The 23,420-nt window shown below is 34.2% G+C and overlaps 2 protein-coding genes across 6 annotated transcripts; one reads left to right on the top strand and one right to left on the bottom strand.

Moving 5' to 3' along the window:
* Positions 1-744: 744 nt before the first annotated feature.
* LOC126864105 (chitin synthase chs-2) lies at positions 745-21,396 on the top strand. Of its 5 annotated transcripts, XM_050615060.1 has the most exons (20): positions 769-881; positions 1,338-1,582; positions 3,884-4,177; positions 4,574-4,783; positions 5,110-5,454; positions 5,947-6,338; positions 7,837-8,104; positions 8,210-8,472; positions 9,007-9,217; positions 9,298-9,545; positions 9,702-9,894; positions 10,059-10,213; positions 10,707-11,012; positions 12,906-13,153; positions 13,724-14,036; positions 14,856-15,032; positions 18,836-19,003; positions 19,296-19,524; positions 20,083-20,443; positions 20,518-21,396. In XM_050615060.1, exons 1-19 carry the CDS (start codon positions 769-771, stop codon positions 20,400-20,402), a joined length of 4,698 nt encoding a protein of 1,565 aa, XP_050471017.1. In that variant the 3' UTR covers positions 20,403-20,443; positions 20,518-21,396. The 5 variants fall into 5 exon arrangements, with proteins under 5 accessions (XP_050471021.1, XP_050471017.1, XP_050471023.1 ...); XM_050615064.1 differs by having other exon boundaries at positions 745-881; positions 20,083-21,396; XM_050615066.1 differs by lacking the exon at positions 14,856-15,032 and adding an exon at positions 15,648-15,824 and having other exon boundaries at positions 20,083-21,396.
* Positions 21,397-21,517: 121 nt separating this feature from the next.
* Positions 21,518-23,376, bottom strand: LOC126864122 (uncharacterized). Its single transcript, XM_050615104.1, has 4 exons — positions 23,181-23,376; positions 22,896-23,107; positions 22,558-22,661; positions 21,518-22,459 (listed from the first exon to the last, which is right to left on the bottom strand). The coding sequence occupies exons 1-4, from the start codon at positions 23,374-23,376 to the stop codon at positions 22,279-22,281; spliced, it is 693 nt and encodes a 230-aa protein (XP_050471061.1). The 3' UTR covers positions 21,518-22,278.
* Positions 23,377-23,420: the final 44 nt, after the last annotated feature.

Below are 23,420 nucleotides of genomic sequence, written 5' to 3' on the forward strand. Positions count from 1 at the left end.
TTTGTTCAGTTGTTCGATATAATCGGTAAACATTTGTTCTGAAATGGTTAAGCTTTCTAACATGCAGAAACCAATTTTTGATGTACAGTTCGCGCTTCCTGGTTCACTTGTTATTATTCGAAACAATTCAGCGGTTCACGCTTCATGTGAAATTATTCATAGAGGCGGAGGCGTTCAAGATACCGAAGTTACGTTAGCTTAGAACTTCAACTGACCAGACGAATAATCATAAATTATATCTCTACTTTCTCTAAACGACAAATAACACTGGATGACAGATTAAATAATGCTTCAAATCTATCTTTTCTTTTTAAAATAAAAACATGTTATGAAATCATATATTTAATATCTTCGTTAGGACAAAGTTTTTGCTTCATAGCGTCTTGTAACGCGACAATTAAAATCGATAGCTTTCAATTACGTATACCTCAAATCGTATATCTTTGGTTTTATAATTTTGCTCTACAATGATGGATAATTTGTGTATTACGTTCCGCTAAATTTCCATCTTGAATTGTTATTTGTATATAAGAAATAAAATATATTTTTAGTTGGTGGTATTGAAATTTTTGAATTGTAATTTCAGTGGTTTGGCATTTACGAAATAGTTGAGAATCTATTTATAAGATGTCGACATTCTAAAACTTAAAATTCGTTGATCACAATTATTTAACTTGCAAAGTTACAGCTGCTACTTAAGCAAAGTTATATCGCCATTCTTCGTTTCTTTTAAAAAACATTTTGGTAAAAGAAACGTTTTTTTACAGAATGTCAAAAAGTCAGCAACAGAATGGAATGATAGGAGGCGGAGGACCGGTCGCTGACACTGACGATTTTTCGGATGGTGAGAGTACTCCATTGACTCAGGACTATGGCGACAGGTATGTGGCAAATGTGTCCTTAACCAAGCAGCTATGGTATTCGCAAACGTCGCTCGTTTTATTTTTAAACGGAGAGGGGAAAAAAGCAAACGAGATTTGCTTTTGTTCTTTGCGTCAGTCGAGCCATCTCGTTTTTCGAGAAAAATCGCAGTTATTGCCTCGATTTAATTTTCTTTTAATGGATATTTATATGAAATTTAGGAGTTAATCCAGCCGACTTTTTTAATTAAAGTTTAAAACTGTCACTGTATAATTGGAATAACTAAATCACGAATTTTTATGCGTTTATGGGAAATTTGAAGGTGAAAAGTTAGTTATGTTAATAACAATACGAAACTGCGTACGAAAATTTTATTGAGAAGACAGTCAGAATTAACGTATCGGCTCCATCTGTTTTAATTAAGAACTCGAGTGTAGCTGTATAATTTAATTACGTCTGTTTGTTTCGTTTTCTAGTCAAAGAACTGTCGTGGAAACGAAAGGATGGGACGTGTTTCGGAATCCACCGCCAAAGATCGATTCCGGTTCGATGGCGAATCAAAGATGCCTCGAGATGACGGTACAGATCACGAAGGTGATCGTCTACCTACTAGTATTTGTGATAGTATTAGGAAGCGGCGTAGTAGCCAAAGGAACAATTCTATTTATGACGTCGCAGTTAAGAGCTAATCGAACGATCGCTTACTGCAACAAGAAATTAGGTGAGTGATAGTCAAACTCCCGTACATATCATCGCTATCATCGGATATTATTAATTAATCCTAGGACTTTTGACGCCTCTTGTAGCTCTGGGCAATTCGATACTATTCGTATCTTGATTGACTTTATTCTATTCTTAAAACCTTTACATTGTTACGTTAGACTAATGACATAAATTATTGCTTAAATATTCTTTCTAGTAAAATCGATATTCACTGTCGTTTTATTATTTTCTTGATTTCACTTTCATTTTTACTTTGGTCACAGAACTATCTAGCATGTCCTCTGTCCAGTAATATCAGTCCAATGAAAATAACGCAATAAAGTAACTTAATATATAAAGCCATTAACCCAACACAAAACTAATAAAACTAAAATCTACACTATGAATTATATGAACTATGATTATAGTTTTAAAATCAAAGCATTCTATATATTTATTCGTGCAATAAATGGAATTAAAATAATAGTACTATAAAATGTACCGTTCATACGTTCAAATTCTCATTCGTATTTCCATGCAAATCGAACGTTCGATGACCGCTTTGCAAACTATAGTGCGTTTGTGTAGTGAATTTTCTACAAATTACGCCTATGTTGAATTCGGTGCTTGATGCAACACGTAATCCGTTCGATGCATGTAATCCAGATTCGTAGTACAATAACAATACGTTATCTGCGGTTCATTATTACGCGATTTTCCTTTCTTATATTTGATAAGCCAATTAACGTTTGCGAAATGATCGCTTTATAGGATTATACGCTAATCCACTTTGTGGGTCTGTAAGGATACTATAGTGGGGCACAACGTGAAATTAAGTGCCTGCAGGATATATCTTGGAGACGTTTATGAGCTTAATTCTTATTTGTTCTTTCTATATAAAATATAACACGTTTATTTTAACCGTTTGACAGTGTAATAAAACGACGAAGAATTTAAAATGAATGACTTGGGAGATAATCGAAAAGCTTGCTGGAATAAAGGTTCGTATGGTAAAATAACGAATCGATGAAATCGCGTTAGAAATTTTAATTATAATTTTTCAATATTAGCAACGTTTGAATAGGTAATCAGATTTTTACGTATTTATGGCAAAATTTGAAGATACGAAAATACACAAAATGTACATAATACGAAAAAAATATATAAAACGCGTCACTGATGCAAAATCCAAATCGCACTTCTTGAGTTTCAGAACGGTAAAACATTCATGGAAACCGTCGCGGAGTAACGTAAAAAGTGGATCGTGCTCGCAACATAGTTACAACGGAATTTTTTCGCTATGTATAACCGCGGTGCGAGCAAAGGAGAGAAAGTACGTGAAACCAGGTTGAAGCATTACATACGCGAGGCTACCTTCTACAAAATCGTTCGATTCTATATAATAAAAGTTAATTAAAAAAATCTTGTGAACCCAGTGGCCTGGTCGCTTTTCTATACGGTGGTTGATGGTTTCTTTTGACGCAAATTTCGCTGTCGTAGCATGGTATTCGAGGAATTATTCTGGAATGAACGACACGAAAGAACTGAGAGTAATTATATAAGCAAAAATAAGCCATTAAAGAAAGAATACAATTATTCTTTTCGAAGCTTTATTTTGGCGAAAATCAAGTTTGAAAATCTGTCGAATACAGGTGCACTTTTCTGGCTGGCTCCCGATCAAACGCGTTTACTGTTCGATGATAAAGAATGGCTCTCTGCTATAAACTTGCTTTTCCAAATAAGCATTTTTGGGCGGTATTAGAAAATTATATTTAACGAAAAAGAAGAACTGTATTAATCTTAATCACTGTTCCAATTTTCATTATTTGTAGTTATTTGTCGCTTTCCCAATCATTACGTGCAGATTTTTCTAGGCTTTCGATATATTTTTGTATTAAATCTTCAAAGTACAGAAAATAATTTTAATTCATCGATAACAAGTACTTCTTTATGTTGCGACATTTTGCACTTTTCGCTAATATTTCATTGGCGTAAACCTGCTTTACAAATTGAATATCGATTTTTCTTTTGAATCGAAACGAGTGCATGATTAGTATGTAATTGTGAAACAATGTCTGTCAAAGTATGTCATTTTTATTAAAAAATACCTAAAGAGGATACGATTTTCATGTTATTTTAAATCTTATTATTAGGTAGAAAACTAATTGTAGGCATGCTGATAACAGTTATACTGATAATTTATGTAATATGAAAAAGTGGGCTTTCTTCTTCCTGTTCTCTTTTCAGATAAGCTTTGAAAACATATTTGTTGTTTCGTGAATCCAATTTCAGAAGACGTATTTCTTTCTATCTGTTACAGGCCGGGACAGGCAATGGACAGTAACGTTACCAGAAGAGGAGAGAATAGCGTGGATCTGGTGCATCATAATCGCGTTCGCGGTGCCAGAATTCGGCACGTTAATCCGCAGCACTAGGATATGTATTTTCAAATCGTGGAAGAAACCACCGGCTTCTCACTTCCTGCTTGTCTTTCTCATGGAGACATTCCACGTGACCGGTCTGGCTCTGATGTTTATGGCAGTACTTCCTGAATTGGACGTGGTTAAAGGTGCGATGCTGACGAACTGCGTGTGCTTCGTACCTGGTTTACTAGGTAAGATACGCCATGTTTCACAACATGTTTTGAACTTCAATTTTTAACGCGTTTCTCTTATTTACGTCGAAACTGGTAAAACAGCATGTTTGTTACGTAATTAGCGGAACGAGGTCGATTTGACTGAAAGATGCAAGAGAAAGGTGAATTATGTATTTGGATTAATACTAGAAATAATCGTGATTTTACATAGAAATTTTATTTTACAACATTTTTGGGCGATTTGATAGTATTACGGAGCTTTAAGAATTATTTATGAGCCCTTGGGATTTTAAGAGGCTAACCTACTAGAGTTTCGAGAGTTCTTCGTTAAAAGAAGACATCACGAAGTTCGATTTATCGATAACGAGGGAACTTGTACTGGATTAAGACGAAGATTTCTTTCGATTGTTCAAGGACTGCTCTCTCGCAATAAGAACAAAGACGAGTCGAAGAGATTTGTTTTGGTGCTGATAGATATTGCCGCGCTCGCTGCTCAAGGAACAAGTTTCTTCCTCTGGCCTTTGCTGGATAGTTCTCGACCCTCGTTATGGCTCATACCACCATCTTTATTCCTGGTTTCGTGCGGCTGGTGGGAAAATTATGTTTCGATACAGAGTCCGATCGGTAAGTATTACGATATCGATGAGACACCATTAAGAAGAAACTGTTATCGGGAGTAAAAGAAAAGCAGAATTTATTCAATTTATTCAGGTATTCAATATGAAATTGAAATTTTCGGAAGAAGCTTCTTTTTTACTGTCGATTTTTTTTTATAATCGATATCGAGTCATTGATCTGAATCAACTCTTCCTGCTTAATTCTATCCAAATATTACTACAAATAATATATTTACTTTTAATATGATTATACTTTATTATTATAAATTATATATTACAATAATAAAAAGAAAATATTCCGATATTCAGGATAATTGTAATCTTCCTTGGTAGGATTTGTTCGAGCTCTGGGGAGGGTGAAGAAAGAAATGCGGTTGACGAGATACTTCACTTATATGTTCATCTCGGTTTGGAAGATCGTGGCATTTTTTATTAGCACCTTGCTGATACTCCACGTCAAAGGCGAAACAGTTGGCCATTTGTTCACGATGCTGAGTGACGCTTTCGGAAGCCATGACATTATGGCATGGACCCAACGGGCTGAAGCCACTGATAAAATCACTGATGTCGCTGATATCCTGGATATTGGCGACACAGTGCCTGTACCAGGAAGCGTAGATACCCCTATATACGTTCTACTGCTGCAAATATTTGGTGCTTACTTCACATACATATTTGGTAAGTATTTGTATTTCCTTTATTATATTTATATCTTCAATTAGATTAAGTAATTTTTTAAATACCAAACTAGAGTATGTATCTAGCCTATGGATCTTTATAAAACTTACAGTTTGGCAAAGGCAACGTTGGCAAAGGCAAAGTTTAATGTTGTTAAAAAAAATTGTTATTAAAGACAAGTTGTTTAAATTAGAAAATTTTATAGCAAAATCATGACATGGGACATGACATTATGACAGTCAATATTTCCCAAACATTCTTCAACATTGTGTGGTTAAAATACATATTTAATTTACAAATCGGACAAAGAGTCCGATATAAATTTTGACAATTTGATTTAATTGACACATCCACTTATTGGATTTTTAAACATTGGTCGCCTGAAAAAAGGAAAAACGAAAAATACAATTTATTACGTTTTTCCCTAGTCACATGTTGCAAAAAAAAGTATCAGAAGAGAACAGAAAATGAATGGTATTTCGCTTGTTTCAGGTAAATTCGCGTGCAAAATTCTGATACAAGGATTCAGTTATGCTTTCCCGGTAAATCTAACAATTCCAGTGTCAATCTCTTTATTAATTGCTGCTTGTGGCCTGAGGAACACCGATCCTTGCATATTTCAAGGAACGATTCCGGATTATCTGTTCTACGAGTCACCGCCAACCCATTTCATCAATGATTTCGTGTCGAAGCAATATGCTTGGGTATGGTTGTTGTGGTTGCTGTCACAAACTTGGATTACATTGCACGTTTGGACACCGAAATGCGAGCGTCTCGCCGCCACTGAGAAACTGTTCGTCGTTCCTATGTACAATTCTCTGTTAATCGATCAATCGATGGGTCTAAACAGAAAGAGGGACGACCAACCGGAAGTGAAAGTCGAGGTAATTTACTATAAAACAATTTCAAGCCATGGCAAAATTTTTACTTGTCTTCTTTAAGCAAAGCTTTATATTAATTTTTTACAAAGTTATGCTCTGAGCAGATACTAAATGTAGTTCCCAGTTAGGCGATTATGAAATTTTTATGCAGATTTAAGAAAACAGAGTTCTTTAAAGTATTAAAAGGCCATAATTAAAACTTCCAACGTAATTTTACTCGCCGCCATTCTATCTTATACACTTTTTTTCAATGAAAAACTCGGTAATTATTTCCTTATTTCTATTATTCTTTCTCTGGTAATACTAACTATAAAGCTGCATTTTTCTTTGAAAAAATTAATTTTAAATCTTATATAATCCCTTGTCTATAATTAAGGACGAAAAGATTTTTTGGCACTTGCAATGAGTGTATAGAAAACCATAAAAATCTTGTGTACAGTATTTCCAGTGCTTTTCGCGAGTTTCCATCACCATTAGATTCTATACTTGATTGGGTTTAATTTCTTAAAGGAAATCCCTTGTCTCAACGCTTAATGTCTCTTCATTCACAGAGAGAGCCACTAAGTAACTAGTATACTTTTATCTCCTTACTTTGTCTTTATCTGGAACAGTTTTTCGTCCGTCATAATCCTTAAAAGAATGTTCAACCCTTTTAAAATTAAAACCGTATGCTTCATTTTAGTCTCGTTAAAAATAAGAACGAAGTCAACGGAGTAAAAGTATCCTGGTATAAATACAATTTAACAATTTTTATAATTGTAAAATGAGAGGAAGCATAAATATCCGATATATTCGGCATCTTAAAATAGAGAACGCGCTAAACGAGATCTGTCTTCTTATTATTCATCGGTCGACTGTCAAGTTTTATCGCGAACAAGTGTTTCTTAATTAAAAAAATACCAAGAAAGATAGAAGGATACATTGACGTAAAAAGATTTGATAAGGAAAATCTATTTAATAAAAATAAAATTCGTACAAAAAATAGAATTCAAATAAATTCACACATAATAAAAATATTAATCGTAATAACAGTATTAGTTATAATGATAGTTTCGTATTCACCAAATCTCTTTCTTCGAACAAGAAAATATGTTAAGTGCTAAAACAAGATTCCAGTCTTGAAATTTACTTTCTGTCTTATGGGCTACATGTACAAACGACATAAAGCTGCACGGTACGACTTTATTTAGAAAGGAAAATTTCCACAGACGCTCTTAACATAGACAATTTCACTTTATTCGTTGTTTTGAATCATAATGCTGCTTTGAACAACATTTTGTGTTGTGTTGTTCGCGGAAATATTATGAGGAGATGCTTCTGTTACGAAATGTGCAGAATTAAATTAATTCGCTAAAAGTTTCTAGTGTAAGTCTTGTATTTAAAAAAAATATATATATATATATCTTTTTCACGCATAGCAAGACAAAGTTTTCTATAAGCTCGATTGTTATCGAAGGCACGGTCGTTTATATAAAAATATAAGAATTGTATTTTCGGGTAGGATCTGGCAGAGATAGAGAAAGAAAAGGGAGATGGAGATTATGAGACCATATACGAACAGACGGATGGCACGACTACACCTCCGTCGGCTGTAAAGAGCAGCGATCACGTAACAAGAATATACGCCTGCGCGACTATGTGGCATGAAAACAAGGAGGAAATGATGGAATTTTTGAAAAGTATCTTACGTTTGGACGAAGATCAGTGTGCTAGACGTGTAGCCCAAAAGTACTTGAAGGTTGTCGATCCGGACTACTATGAATTCGAAAGTAGGTATCCATATGCGCTTTCTGGTGTAGTCTGGTGGATTAGCATTGTAGTCTGCAAGATCTCGATCATTCAAGCACGTTGAGAGACGTTGTTTATTCTTTCAGCTCACATCTTTTTCGATGATGCGTTCGAGTTATCGGATCACGATGAGAACGAACAGCAAGTGAATAGATTCGTAAAATTGTTGGTGGGCACTCTAGATGAGGCAGCGTCGGACGTTCATCAAACTCGGATGCACGTCAGAGCACCGAAGAAGTATCCGACGCCATACGGTGGCCGATTAGTCTGGACTCTTCCTGGAAAAACGAAGATGATCGCACATTTGAAGGACAAGAGCAAGATTCGTCACCGAAAACGTTGGAGCCAGGTAGGAATTAAAGTCGAACGAAGTTGTAAACGAACCTCTTTGCTTTGAGATTCCCATACAACTTTGAAGATTTAATATTTTTCAAGAATTTATGACTAAAAATTTGTATAGCAGAAGATCCATTAATAATATGCAAAAATATGCATAGCTTTTAAAATGAGCGAAATTCCAGTAATTCTGATATTTTACAATCTATTAATATTTCTAGAAACGTATAGCATTGAGAAGGAGTAGGAAGCGAGTGATAGTTTTAATAATTATAAAGCAATCTGGCATCTTACGATTTGTTAATATTTTCAACCCTTAATCCGACTCTTGTGTCAATTTGACGCACTGGTATAGATGTAAAAGAATCAGCATTTTTTCAGCATTTGCAAATTTAAAGGGTTAAAAATATACACAGTACTCAATAGTAATTCAGAATACTCATAGCCATAGTAGTTCGTACTTATTACTCGTAGTAGTTCAAAATACATTTATATTTTTAAATTTTTCACAACATTGAATAATATTACTTCGAAACTTGCGTTCCAGGTTATGTACATGTATTATTTATTGGGACATCGATTAATGGAATTGCCAATTAGCGTAGATCGCAAGGAAGTGATCGCAGAAAATACTTACTTATTAACTCTTGACGGTGATATCGATTTTCAACCAGCCGCTGTGAAACTGCTCGTGGATTTGATGAAGAAGAACAAAAATCTTGGCGCAGCCTGTGGCCGTATTCATCCAGTCGGTTCAGGTAATCTTCGTCAAACAACTTTCAACCTGTGACAAATTTTAATAATAAAGTTTTATGTACAACTTTTTTTATGATATTAGGTCCTATGGTTTGGTATCAGATGTTCGAGTACGCTATCGGACATTGGCTGCAAAAAGCAACCGAGCATATGATCGGCTGTGTACTTTGTAGCCCTGGTTGCTTCTCGTTGTTCAGAGGAAAAGCTTTGATGGACGATAACGTGATGAAGAAGTACACAACGAGATCTGATGAGGCTAGACATTACGTTCAATACGATCAAGGAGAGGATCGATGGCTTTGTACGCTTCTTTTGCAACGTGGGTACAGGGTAAGTATCCAGAAAAGTTTCCGAAACTATTATTACTTGACCTAGATACTAAATTTATACAGGAGGACAGTGATCGAAGTCTTTATTCAAATTCAATATTTGATGAAATATTTTATGATGTCACTTATTCACATTCTTCACCGTTTAATCTTACAGGTAGAATATTCAGCAGCCAGCGATGCTTACACTCATGCACCCGAAGGTTTTAACGAGTTTTACAATCAGCGGCGTCGATGGGTACCATCTACCATTGCCAATATCATGGATCTTCTGATGGACGCAAAACGAACGATTAAAATCAACGATAACATTTCTCTTCCTTACATCTCTTATCAAATCTTACTCATGGGTCAGTCAAACTCTCGTTCTACTTTTATTTTTCTATTAATTAATTGCCTTTCTCGGCACTGAAACTTCCATGTAGTTTCTACAATCCCATTATATTAATTTCATTCTTCGTGCTTTGAGATTTATCAATTATGAATTAAAAAATCGTCTAAATCCTTCTTACAGGTGGAACCATTTTAGGACCAGGCACGATTTTCCTCATGTTGGTCGGTGCTTTCGTCGCAGCCTTTAAGATCGATAATTGGACCAGCTTCTACTATAATATTATTCCTATTCTGTTCTTCATGCTTGTATGTTTCACTTGTAAAGCGAGCATTCAGGTACATCCACTTATAATTAATACTTGTTATACGTGCTTATCGTAAACGAAGAACACAGGAAAAGGACATGATAAACAATTTGAAAATTCAACGTTACCAAAATTGTCTCTTTAATTCGTTATGAGATCACGTACAATGGCTGTAAATGTCATTTGTACACCTTGGTATTTATTATAGCATTTGCATGCTAGTTAATTACGTCCAAGTATATCAAATTTCGTATCATTTAGTAATACTTTCATATAACTACGAACGATCGATGGAGACAAACTAAACATGAAGACTACAAAAAGAAAACAATATATATAGAATCGGATAAACAAGTACTTCATTGAAAAATGAGGACGCATGTAAATATCTTTTATTGGTGATCTTGGTGAGATTAAGAGATCAGTGATAAAGTGATCTGTCATGTTCCTTTTACCTGCTCTTCAAATACTTGTCGCTTTGATTGTTCTTGCAATTCTTTTTTTTTCGTGTTGTTGTCTTTCAGCTTCTGTGCGCGCAGATATTGTCGACAGGATATGCGATGATAATGATGGCTGTGATCGTAGGTACGGCCCTCCAACTTGGGGAGGATGGTATCGGTTCACCTTCCGCGATATTCTTAATATCATTATCCAGCTCCTTTTTCATAGCCGCCTGTTTACATCCTCAAGAGTTTTGGTGTATTGTTCCTGGTATAATATACCTCCTTTCAATCCCCTCGATGTACCTTCTTTTGATCCTCTACTCGATTATAAACTTGAACGTCGTCTCGTGGGGAACTCGTGAGGTCCAAGTGAAAAAAACCAAGAAGGTTCGTTCCTTTGTATTGGCTTTACCCGACTCTTTCTTTTTTCTTTTTTCCCCTTGTTCAACTAACTGGACAGTATTTGGTTGGATCATGTTTGTCAATTTTGAGGGATTGTACATTTACCATTATTCTGTAAAACCATCGTAGGAAACATATGGTGGTGGTAAATCAAGATGGCAAGTGCTTTTGGACAATTTCACGCGAGCTGCAAGCATTTTTGTCTGCATGTGTACGTTCTAACTTGTTTATAATGACGCAGATACTGAGAGTGACATTATGCTGAGGATACGAGAATTTTAATTCAATAATTCGATATTTAACACTTCTAAAACTGAATGTTTCTTGGCCAGTTGGAAAAAGATTCGTTTATCAATTATTAGTAGCAATATATAAAAAACGAAAAAAAAAAATAGTATACGTACAAACGTATAGCGTAAAAAAATTATTATGCCTAAGATTAGTATGAATTAGATTCAGAAAGGTTAATTCAGTATCCTCAACGTATTACCACTATTTTATACAAGACCAAACAAAAATTGGTTTACACGCCTGAGCATCGATAACTGCTAATAATAACAACGGTGTGCCAGGTTTTCGTGGCGGCGATAATAAGTACTCTGTACGGCATGGTGATGATCGCCGTGATCGTTGGGACTGCGATTAACATCGTTCAGGACGGGATAATGTCGCCATCCGCGATGTTCCTATTTTTAGTAATATCTCAGATGATAATAACCGCACTATTGCACCCCGAAGAAATGTATTGCTTACTATACAGCATCATATACTTCATCACCGTCCCATCGATGTACGTGTTGCTTATTTTTTATTCGATCTGTAATCTGAACAACATCACATGGGGTACGAGAGAGGTGGCTACTAAGAAAACTGCTGCGGTAACTATCAGCTCAATCTTAATTGAATAATCGATTCTAATTTTAATCATGTCCTTCTTTTCTGTTATTTTATCAAGTATCATTAATAATTATGCACCTTGAAGCAAACAGCAGTTGGAGACATCTAACTTATCAAGCTTTAGCACAATCCATTTGAAAATTATTGGCTCATAATAGTGATTCCTATCACAAGAATTAAATTATTAAATTCAAATCCGCCACTATGTCAGCATGATTGACATCTATATTACGGCTAAATCTCACTATTCGACCTATGTATTTTACGTAGATATATACGGCAATAGAGTAAACTGAGCGAGTAAATCCACTTAATTCGACTAAACTATGTAAATGCACTACATTGGATGGATGCTCAGTATTGCTCAGGTGGGATTACAAAATTAGATTCTGCAAGAACAGTTCCTATCGAGAAACTATTTAAGAAGTTATATAGAAACAGCGAGGAAACAATTTAATTTGTACAACGTTCGAAACATTTTATCGACTTCGATTTTTCAAATGGATGACGTGAATGCTTCTTTCCTTTACTTAGAAAAATAGAATAATTTTAAATTTTAAAAAGATTTATTTGAAGCATATGTTTTTTAATTTGCGCGGACGTATAATACTATAAATCATTGTCTTCTTCAGAACTTATATCAAGCTCTCTGTCTCTCTCAATAATCTTTCTATTCATATATTAATAATTAGGGAGTGAGAAGCGACATGAGTGAAAAGTACTTGAATTTCCAATGAACGTTCGACTGAAAAATTTGTTTCAAGGTGTAATGCTTTTTAGTATTTGATATTACGTTTGTAGATATAACGATAATCACAACTAATAAATTAATAACACGCAATTAATAATTTTTTAATACGTTTCCTACTGTCTCATATATTTCTTTAGAAACAGTATTTACTATAATAGCATTTATGTACTTACCTTTTATGTATATGATCAAAATTAAAATATGTTACATATTTCTCGCTGAATCGGTAGGAACTTGAACAAGAGAAAAAGGAAGCCGAGGAAGCAAAACGGAAAGCGAAACAGAAATCTCTGTTAGGGTTTCTTCAAAGTGGCGTAGGCTCGAACGACGATGAAGAAGGATCGATAGAAATTTCTTTGTCGGGATTGTTCAAGTGCATGTTCTGCACTCATGGACAGACCTCGAATGAGAAACAGCAGTTGGTCGCTATTGCTGAATCTTTGGAGCAAGTTAGCAAACGCCTGGAAGTTATCGAAAGGTTTTTTGATTTTATATTATTCTAAAAATATCTTTTACTCTGCGCTTTATAAATGCAAATGTTTATTGACTTGGTCGATTATTTCAACACAAGGCTCTGCAAATCTGTTAATATTCGTTTATTTTTTATTGATTGCCTTGCTATAACCATAACAGTAGTAATTAAATTTCCATCATATCTATTAACATGCAAAACTAAACAATCAATTTCAATTTATACGACGAGTTGAAATGAATTTTTAATGAAATTCCAAATGAGACCTCTCGAATGATCTATGATTATGGCTTATTATGATTTATTTTACATAATCCTTGTCATCTGGTTATACCGGTTAAATATAATCTATTATACTAAACTAAATGTAATATCACTAGCATGATACTGAATTAGACGCAATAAAAGGTCGTACAAAATGCGTTTCTTTTTGCGTTTTCTGCATCGAAAATTTCAGAGCTCAAACCGGAAGTATCTTTTAACAAAGCAAAGCTTCTCTAATTCTAAATAATGAGATCTAAATAATGAGACCGACGATTATATTCAACTTGAATTTAATATAAATCCATTTATCAGAGCCGTGGATCCTCATGGGGTGACAAGTCGACGTCGTGCATCCTCCGTGGGTTCTCGAACAGCCGATCATTTAGGGGCCATTGGCGAAGATCCAGCAGAGGATCAGGATTGTCATAGTGAAGCTGAAACGGTGACTAGTCAGAATACGGAAGGGAATCGCGAAGCTAACAACTTCCTAAGCAGACCTTACTGGTTGAGCGACGAAGGACTTAAAAAAGGTGAAATCGATGTCCTGTCGCTGCAGGAGGAACTATTTTGGAAGGATCTCCTGGAGAAGTATCTGTATCCTATAGACGAAGACAAGGCAGAAAAGGTAAGAAGTTTTAATCAAGCTGTAGTCATTCGTAGTTTTTGTCTTTTTTTATTTCTTAAAATTTCTTAAAATTTGAGAAGAATTTTTGTCTATCTTTTCTTTCTTCTATACTCGAGTTAAATTTATATTTTTCGTAATTTTGAAAAACTTTTTATTCTAAAATTTTGTTCAATGTTTAGAGTAATTGTTTTGGATAAAAAATAAGGTTTCCGAAGTACTTATTGTGCGTAGAATTTACAGATTATTTATAAAATTTGTTATTTTATCATTTGTGTATATATATCGTTATCAGTCAAGTTTTTAGTACTATTTGTTAATTGAATATGTATAACTAGCGTCGAGGATGTTGCTCGATCGTAGAACTATTAATTCTATTTTATTTATTTCAGTATCTCTCGTGTAAAATTCAACGAATTCGAAATAGATTAAAAAAGATAGATATTATTTAGAAATTGCGAAGTATGAAACTAAAAAATTCCGTAAAATATTTGAATCAAATAACTTCGCGAATAACAGAATGAAAATAACTGTTTCAACATTTTTTTAAATTTCTTAATCGATTATTTTTACAGTATTTTTAATTGTTATTTCACATAGCTTATATAATAACGTTAAGATTTTCAAACATTTTGGAACTTTGCTCGATTAAGATAAAAAAAATGAAAAGTAGTTTGCAACAAAATCTAAAGAATCTAAAGAAATCTTACTGGAAAGAACTGAAAGAGTAAACGATTAATAATTGTATGTACGAAATAACGGTTGTTTAAATTTGTCAATAATCGAAGAATATAAATAATCGATCCATGCTACTTACGTCAGGCACGAATCGCCAAAGATCTAAAGGACCTACGTGACCAGAGCGTTTTCGCGTTTTTCATGATGAACGCCCTCTTCGTCCTGATCGTCTTTCTGCTGCAATTAAACAAAGATTTGTTGCACGTGAAGTGGCCCTTTGGTATCAAGACCAACATCACCTATGATGATCACTCCCAGGAGGTAAAGACCGCTCCGTCCACGTCGTGTTGTCCTGCTTCTTAAATCATATTCCCTTTCCCCTAAAACAGCAAACAAAAAAAAAAAAAAAATAATATAGATAATTAGTAGGATCTATCCCACGAGCCATATAGCCGTCTTATTAATTCTTTGTTTAGCTTGTTGTAGCAAAACATTTCAAATGCTAAAAGCGTATACTTTACCCAAAATACTAGATTCAAGCAATTAATGATATATCAGTTAAAAACACAAATGAAAGGAGTGTCATATATAATAATAAATATCATAATGGAAGAAAATATTTTCGTAAAACCACAGGAAAAAGTAAAAAAGGAAGGTAATTTAGAAGTATACAAAATTTATACACGATGATTCAAGTTAAGCATTCAAATTGTTTTGCAGCAAATACTCGTAGTAGCGATTTTTATATTTTTCCTTATCGCTTGTTAAGAAGCTTTTTAGAGGATGTGAGTTTGCTTGAAGACCTAAATGATCACGGAGAGGATCCTCCCTCGAAAGGAGCCGATGGATCAACGATTCGACCGGACGGAGCGTATTTTTTTTCATATCTTTGCTAATCTGTGCTTTTTCTTTTGTTTCTTCCCTGGTCCACGACAGACTCGCATTGCCGCCGACCTAATTGAGCTGCGGAACAAGAGCGTGTTCGCGTTTTTTATGTTCAATGCGTTGTTCGTTCTGATCGTATTCTTGCTCCAGCTGAACAAAGATCAGCTGCACGTTGTCTGGCCACTCGGCGTCAAGACGAATATCACCTTCATCGAAGAGACCTCGGAGGTATCTGGTAGTGTTCTAAACGAAAAACAGAGATGCTGTCTCACTGATGCCTCGGGAGACTAACACATCCGTGTGCTCCGTTGCTCGTATTTATATCTTTTCTGTTTTCTCTCAATTTTCTTTCTTCTCGTTTTATTCCTACGTCTTCACTTTTCTGACAATGACGTTTAAATTAGGGGCCACTATTTTAAATTATTATAATTAAATTATTTCCAATCCACGTAGTTTTTAATACGCACGTACCCATACAATTAATATTTTCCTGTTTTAATCTGTGTAGGTTTTAGTATACACGTACGCGTATATTAAAAATTATGCGAATTAAAACACGAATATATTAATTACACGTGTGACTTTGATACATGTTCAAAATCTTCAATCTACATTCGTCGTTATTTGTCGATTTGATAGCGGCAATGAGTCAGAATCGAACAATTTTGCGCGAGGACGGAGTCACGTAGAGGAAGAAGAGTAAGGGTCGATTGAATCGCCAGATTGAAATTCGAGCGTGGATCCTTCGTTTTTTCAAATGATTGTTTCATTCTCATTTCAGAGATATTTTTTTTTGTAATTTTAGATACGTTTAGAATGAAAGTTTAGAGCTTCTATTTAGTTCTAATAGAATCGAGCTTGCGGTTGCGATACTTTTAATATTTTCTCCTTTGCCTTTTCTAGTTTAGATTTCAGGCATAGAGTATTTACTTCGTGAACTGCTTCTTTTGTCAATTTAGATATTTAGCAATTTCTGGTTTTATTATTCACATGTGATCGATTTCATATTTTTCATTGCCCTAAAATTAAACACTTATTTAATGAAAAATTTGAATAAAACAAAATATTTGCATTCAGTATCTATAATTAAATTCAATTCCGGTCTAAAAATTCTTATATTTGGTTTCTTTTTAAAAATTACAATTTTCCTTCATCTGAATTCAACTCAGTCTAATCGAAATTCAAGCGGTGGAATTGCCTGAATAAATTCTGCGTTCAAGAAACATAGAAACAAACTTCGAATGAATTTTCATTTTTTCTCGAAGAGGAATAAAGAAATTGCTAAAAATCATGAGAAAGAACGACACAACTAGTATACAGAGAAAGGGATCGCAGTTCAATAGTGAGCATCGGAGCACGCTGGAAATGGTATACCCGGTGATAATGTTGCACTTGCTGGGACATGTCTGTGTTTTGTCAATAACGTGGATCATGAGCACGTGGCGAATTACCATTAACATGTTTGCACAGGTACTCCCGAAGCGTATGGAAAAGCTGGGGGCACTATCAATCAACTGACTCGAAACTAGTTAGCTAAGTCACAAATAACATCGATGCCTTGTTATTTCAAATCCCATTATCCTTCCTCGTTATGTGTACGTCTACTTTCTTTTAGTATCCGTAAAAAGTAAAACGATATGGTGGCCATCGAGCGTGATCACTCAGATCACTCGCACCATCAAGTTTCCACCTTGACTAACATCGATATACTTCTTGATTAACGTTATCGAAGTCCAGAGAACAAATGTAAAATCACACGTTACTTTTATTTTGGATATTAATAGATTACTGGATAGAATATTAATAGATTGGAAAATTAAATTGAAAAGAATTCTAATAAGTAACGTGTTGAATAGAAACAATATTTTTGAATTTAAGTAACATTCGAATATTATCTTTTATTCAGTTAAATAAAATTCCTATAATTTTCCTAATTATTTTTTCAATGTTCTCTTAGCTTCTGTACACCTTTTGGCTCTCTCGTGATTGTCTACTTTCTCAAGGCTCGAGTTAGAAGTTTTCTTTCCTGTCTTTCAATGGACAGTAGCACGTGCACGATTTGTGGGTCACGAAAGAGTCGAAAAAGCACCTTTGAACATGTCTCATTTTTTTCCGCTCACCTGGTTGAATATGAACGAGGGAGAAATTGTTAAGCAGATTTTCACGTTTTTTATGTGTCTAATTTTGATAACGCACTGCTAGGTATGGCAGCAGAGGAGCACCACTAACGAGTTACCGTCAATGTAACTAAACGGTGGCTTATATGTGTATACATATGTGTCTCGAAAAGTGATTTTTAAACTGTATTTCCCGCGGTGATCCTGATCGTACGAACGAATAGCTGACATAAAAATGATTGAAAAATGGAACGGTAGAAATTTTCCAATTAGTACCTTCACAAATTTTCCAATAAATATTTTTCAACGCTATTTAATAGAAATATTGAAATTAAGATTAAAAAATTGGAAAGCGTGACAGAGTTTTCATTAACACTTGCTTCCTAACAGCTATCGCTATGTACGTTCAGGAAATTAATAATTGTTATTTCATTACGAATTGCCAGTCGTAATTACATTTTGTATTTTACCGTATAAGTGACTGAAAAGTATATGAAGGCCTGAGAATCATAGAATTATACGTTAATTCCGCTATTTTGCATTAAAATAGTGTTCTGTGTTTATTGTTAGAAAAGATTCATTATGCTTCGTCGAGTCATGAAAACTTATCGCAGTAAAGAACAAAATTATAATCAGATTGTGAATGTTCGTGCACGTTTAAATTAACGTCGTTAAAAAAATAGAAATTAAATAGAAATTTCTTTCGTCCTTTCAATATTATAAACACACTTATGATATTATAAATAGCCTTATTTGGATACTTCGTGTATTCTTGGATATTATATCTATTCTGTACATTATTATTTATTTAAATTACCCGTAGATGCATAAAAATCCTCAATTTAAATGTAACTTAATTATTAAGAACCTAAATGGATGATATCCTTAAAAATCAGGAATATGTGATTAAATCCAAATTTCCAAAATCTTCACATACATCACTATGATTTTTAGTTCGCTATACATATATTCGTAATGAGGTAACAACGAAATACACGTTAATGAAAATTGTAACAATTGTGAATCGTTTTATGTGTTCTCTGTTTGCGATTTTATTTATATTTTGGCTTGTATTACGACTAATTTATTAATGTCTTCTCTAACAATGAACGTATTTCGTAGGTACACATTACGAAGGAGTATCTACAACTCGAGCCTATCGGTTTGGTGTTCGTGTTCTTCTTCGCATTGATATTAGTTATTCAATTCACCGCGATGCTGTTCCATCGATTTGGCACGTTCGCTCATATTCTAGCCAGCACCAGCTTAGATTGGTACTGTTGCAAGAAGGTTAGTGTTATCTACAATTGTTGGTGATAAAATTTTACTACAATTAGTTAGTATCAAAGATTTTCATTGTTCACATTATTCACGTCATTCTTTTCTATTAGTAATTAGTAATAGCTCCTATACAATTTTCCATTTTATCTTTTCTTTTTATTCTCATTTTCATAATGTTACAGTTAAATAGCGATTTGTTATAGTTATAGAATAATTATAGTCATTAATACAACCTTTAATACAATCTGTGTTTGTAATCGTAGTATAATCGTTTTTAAATCTTTTCTGTTTAATTCACCAGACCAAGGATCTATCGGAAGAAGCGTTATTATCAAAACACGCGGTAGAAATAGTCAGGGATTTACAGAGATTAGATGGCATGGAGGGTGATTACGAGGAAGGCAGTGGCAGCGGCCCAGGCAGAAGGAAAACCATAAGAAATCTTGAAAAAAGCCGAAGAAAAACGCAGGCAATCAATACGCTCGATGTCGCTTTTAGACAGCGATTCTTCAGTATGTCAGAGGGCAATGGTGTGTAAGATGTTTGTGCGAAATTTTTGCATTTATCATAAGAAGCTGATGGATTGGAAATTTAAATCGCGAAATACTTTACGACCTTCTCATAGATACAAAGATGCAAGAAATGAAATAGTAAACTAAGTACTTAATACTCGTTTGTGATCTGAAACCTCGTTTTATGAGTCCAAGGCCAAATTTAAATTAGAAAAAGAAATGAAGAAAAATGAAATTGTAATATAATTATTTATTTTAGTTTTTTTATTTTCTTTTTTTTTTGTTTCTTATTTCGAGTAAAACGTATCTAACTCTGGTCTTAAATGGAACAATGTCTCAGTTTATAATAGGTGGATGAATATTTTTCGATTATGCGTATACTTTTATTTACATACTTTTATATATACAAATATTTTAATATTTGTATATCTAATGTTATATATATATCTTAATATTTCCACATGTTTCCGTCTCTTCAGCAACTTTAAAATATGCCATGTAATATATTAAGGAAATTGTGCTGGTAATGTCTCGATTTTAGGATGAGAATATTCGTTGATTAATGTTTCAATTTAGGTCTGCCGAGGAACATGTCGACTAGAAGATCTGCGAAGGCTTTTAAGGCATTTGAAGGGCGCAGGAACAGCATAATGGCGATGAGGAGGAAGTCGCAGATGCAAACGTTGGGAGCCAATAACATTTACGGTGTGGCGGGCAATCCTTTAGGGATACAAGGTCGTCCCTCGAGAAGCAGTCAGATTTCTGTAAAAGACGTGTTCGAAGGACACGCTGGTCACACGAATTCAGCCTATGAACCTGACGAAAATACCGGAAGCAGCCTCAGACTTCATAATCTAGGTCAGAGCACGTGGAGAGATGCGAATACCAATATTTAATTGAAACGAATGAACGTAATTCGAACAAATTCTTCACGGACGTACGTAATTGTTGGAAAATATTAAAACTGACGAATTTTTTTACTTTATATCCTTATATAAAAATATTTGTTAGATGTTCAACGACGATAACCATCACATACGTTTCCCGAGAAACGAGAAATGGCTACGCCTCCTTTGCTAAACATTACAAGCAATAAAATCGATTCCCATTTAAATTATAATATCATCACGCATTTAAGCGCTTCGTCTAGCAATTGTCTGTTAATTATCTGACTCTATATGACGTAAGAGCGAATAGAAAAGTACGAAAAGACTGCCTTCGAGTAGACTAATTTATGATGAAGTGAAATGGAACAGGGCCGTCTTTAAACTCTTTATTTATTTATTCGAAGAAAAAAGTGAACAAAGTTCCCTTCTTCTCTGAACGATAAAGAACAACGAAGAACAAAAGAAAAAAAAGATTACATAAGAATAGAAACTAGAAATTTAAATATAATAAGTTAGGAACTTTAATAGAATTAGATATAAATATTTGTTAAACTTGAACGAGTTAAAGACAGTCCTGAGGAAGAAAACGTTTTTTGTCTTCATTTTTATTCTTTTTATTTTATTTCTCTTTTTTTTATTCGCGCTTAGATATTTAAGATAAACGAACTGACCGGCGAATAACGATATTTGTTAGTACAGCTACTGCCGTACGATGATTAAACGGTTTTAGAGAATAATTCTCTGTTTAGGTGTTAATTGAACGTAATAGCCTTGTTAGCTGATGTCGTATCAAACGAGTGTGACAGTAATCACAACGACGACAACGCTTACACTTCTTTCGTTCTTGTAAACGTGATATACCGCCGTTTATATAAATATACTTATTGTATTTAATAGATATACAATTCTTTTTGTACATATCGCGTGCGTACGTGTAACGTTAAGCCTGTAGAAAAATCGTGTTGGTATAAACATAAACGAAATAAAATTCGAACAATCAGCATTCAACTTCGAATTCATTTCATCCAATCGTTCTTCCATAGCATAATTCTACATTCTTTCCTGTACTTGAATAAATTACATGCTACATATACATGTATCTTTGGTTGGTGATTTAAAAGTAGAAGATGGATTATGGGATAAATGAAATCATAAAAGTATTCAAAATTATTGATCACATGACAAATTTTATTTCTTATAATAAAATAGATTTACCTTATACAGTTTGTTAGCGTTTATACATTTCTAAAGTTATTCTCCAACGGTTTAACAGTGATTTCTTATAAAACATGAGAAACGATTAGTCGGTTAGAATTTTGTATTCAAGTCAGATAACAATCTAAAACATACACAAAGTTCGTAGAGAATACTTTACAATGATTAACGATTATGTTGAAAATATGAATAAAAATTGTCTATTTTGAATTTCATTGAAAAAATACTATTGTGTGTTTTAAAGAAAAAAATACGCAATTTCAAAGGCATATACGGATAGTACGAGACAAATTTGGGACGAGTTTGGTGTCGCCTCGGGGCGAGCCCGATTTGTCGGTTTTTTTGGCAAGATTAAAGATGCTCACAGATTCTATCTCACTTGGTTTGGACGCATACTGAACAACTTTGTCGAAAACTTCCCCTCGCTTGCTCGCCTAGCGTACTTTATTCATGACGCAAGACAGCAGTCTCGCGGATAAATCTCGCGGGTTAGCTTCGTATTGTCTCTACATAACTTTGAAAAAATTATTAAGCAGAAAGAGAGAGGAATTATTAATTTCATATACAACGTAGCAACATTTTAAATAATTACAAGAAATGTATACGTTGCAATAAATGTATATGTAAATTAAGCAGATAGGAACAGAGAGGGAGAGAGAGAGAAACATTTTTATGACGTGCCAGCTTGTCGTAAAGCTTCCGTCATGCACATGACGTAAGTTGCCATCAAGTAATCGTTAATGGTACGTCGCATGGTCCATCCTTGATAAAATCCTTCCGGAGATAGCGCCCAATTCGCCAGGAGCAGAGGATAATTTGCTACTACAGCGTAATTATTACCTACCGTATACCTGAATATCATGTCGAGAACTATGAATTAATCGTCTATTTATATACACTGAACAGTGTAATAATATAATTTGCAATTAAAGAAAACTGCTGCACTTACGCGAAACTCCCACCAAGAATTACCCAATTGAATATGTTAAGCCTTGATTCGTAGGTTGCTTTTGTTTCACTTGAATTATCGTAGAAACGCGACATTTCCATTTCCTGGAATTAAAATTCCAACACACGGTTCAATCTTGAAATATACTTTATATATAACCTGCAATCTTTTATTTAAAAAAAGTGTCTTTAAGTTAAACGAAATTTGTCGAAATAAAAAATTAACACATTCAAATAATCCATCGTGGATCGACGGGATCCACGGGATCTTTCAAACGACGAGTTAACGCGAACCTTTAAATTGCCGAAGAAATTTCGTGTAATATTTTACGAAACTACCTCTGTCTGTTTCTTCTTTATTCTGTACAGTTTGAACAAGTCTAAAATTGATAAGCTGGTTACAACACAGGCGCCGAGCGCGTAATATCCATGACAGGAGTACAAAGAATAAATTAAGCCGGCCATGCTCAAGGTTCGAAAGATCTCGTCTATAATATTGAATCGTTCTTTGTTCCTTTCTTCCTCCAGCTGCATCATAAACGGATCAAACGCTGAAAGATACAAATTTATTGATTTTCGATTAATTGACTGTAAAACAATACACGAAATTGTTAAGCTACTTACTATAATCCTTAAAGAAAAGTTTGTACACAAGAACGATCAATGATCGAGAACCAATCATAGCGATACTGGCACAGGCACACGCAACGTGTGTTAATAATTTCGAATACTGAGCGTAAGAGTGTCTTATCAAGATGTAAATTGACGAACCGCATGTTAGCGTTAGATTCGTGCACGAAAAAATGGATTCCAATATCATAGCATAGCTTGCATAAAATAGAAGCAAGGATTAATTGATACATC

Source organism: Bombus huntii, chromosome 3 (genome assembly GCF_024542735.1).
Source record: "Bombus huntii isolate Logan2020A chromosome 3, iyBomHunt1.1, whole genome shotgun sequence".
In the NCBI taxonomy this organism is placed as follows: Eukaryota; Metazoa; Arthropoda; class Insecta; order Hymenoptera; family Apidae; genus Bombus; species Bombus huntii.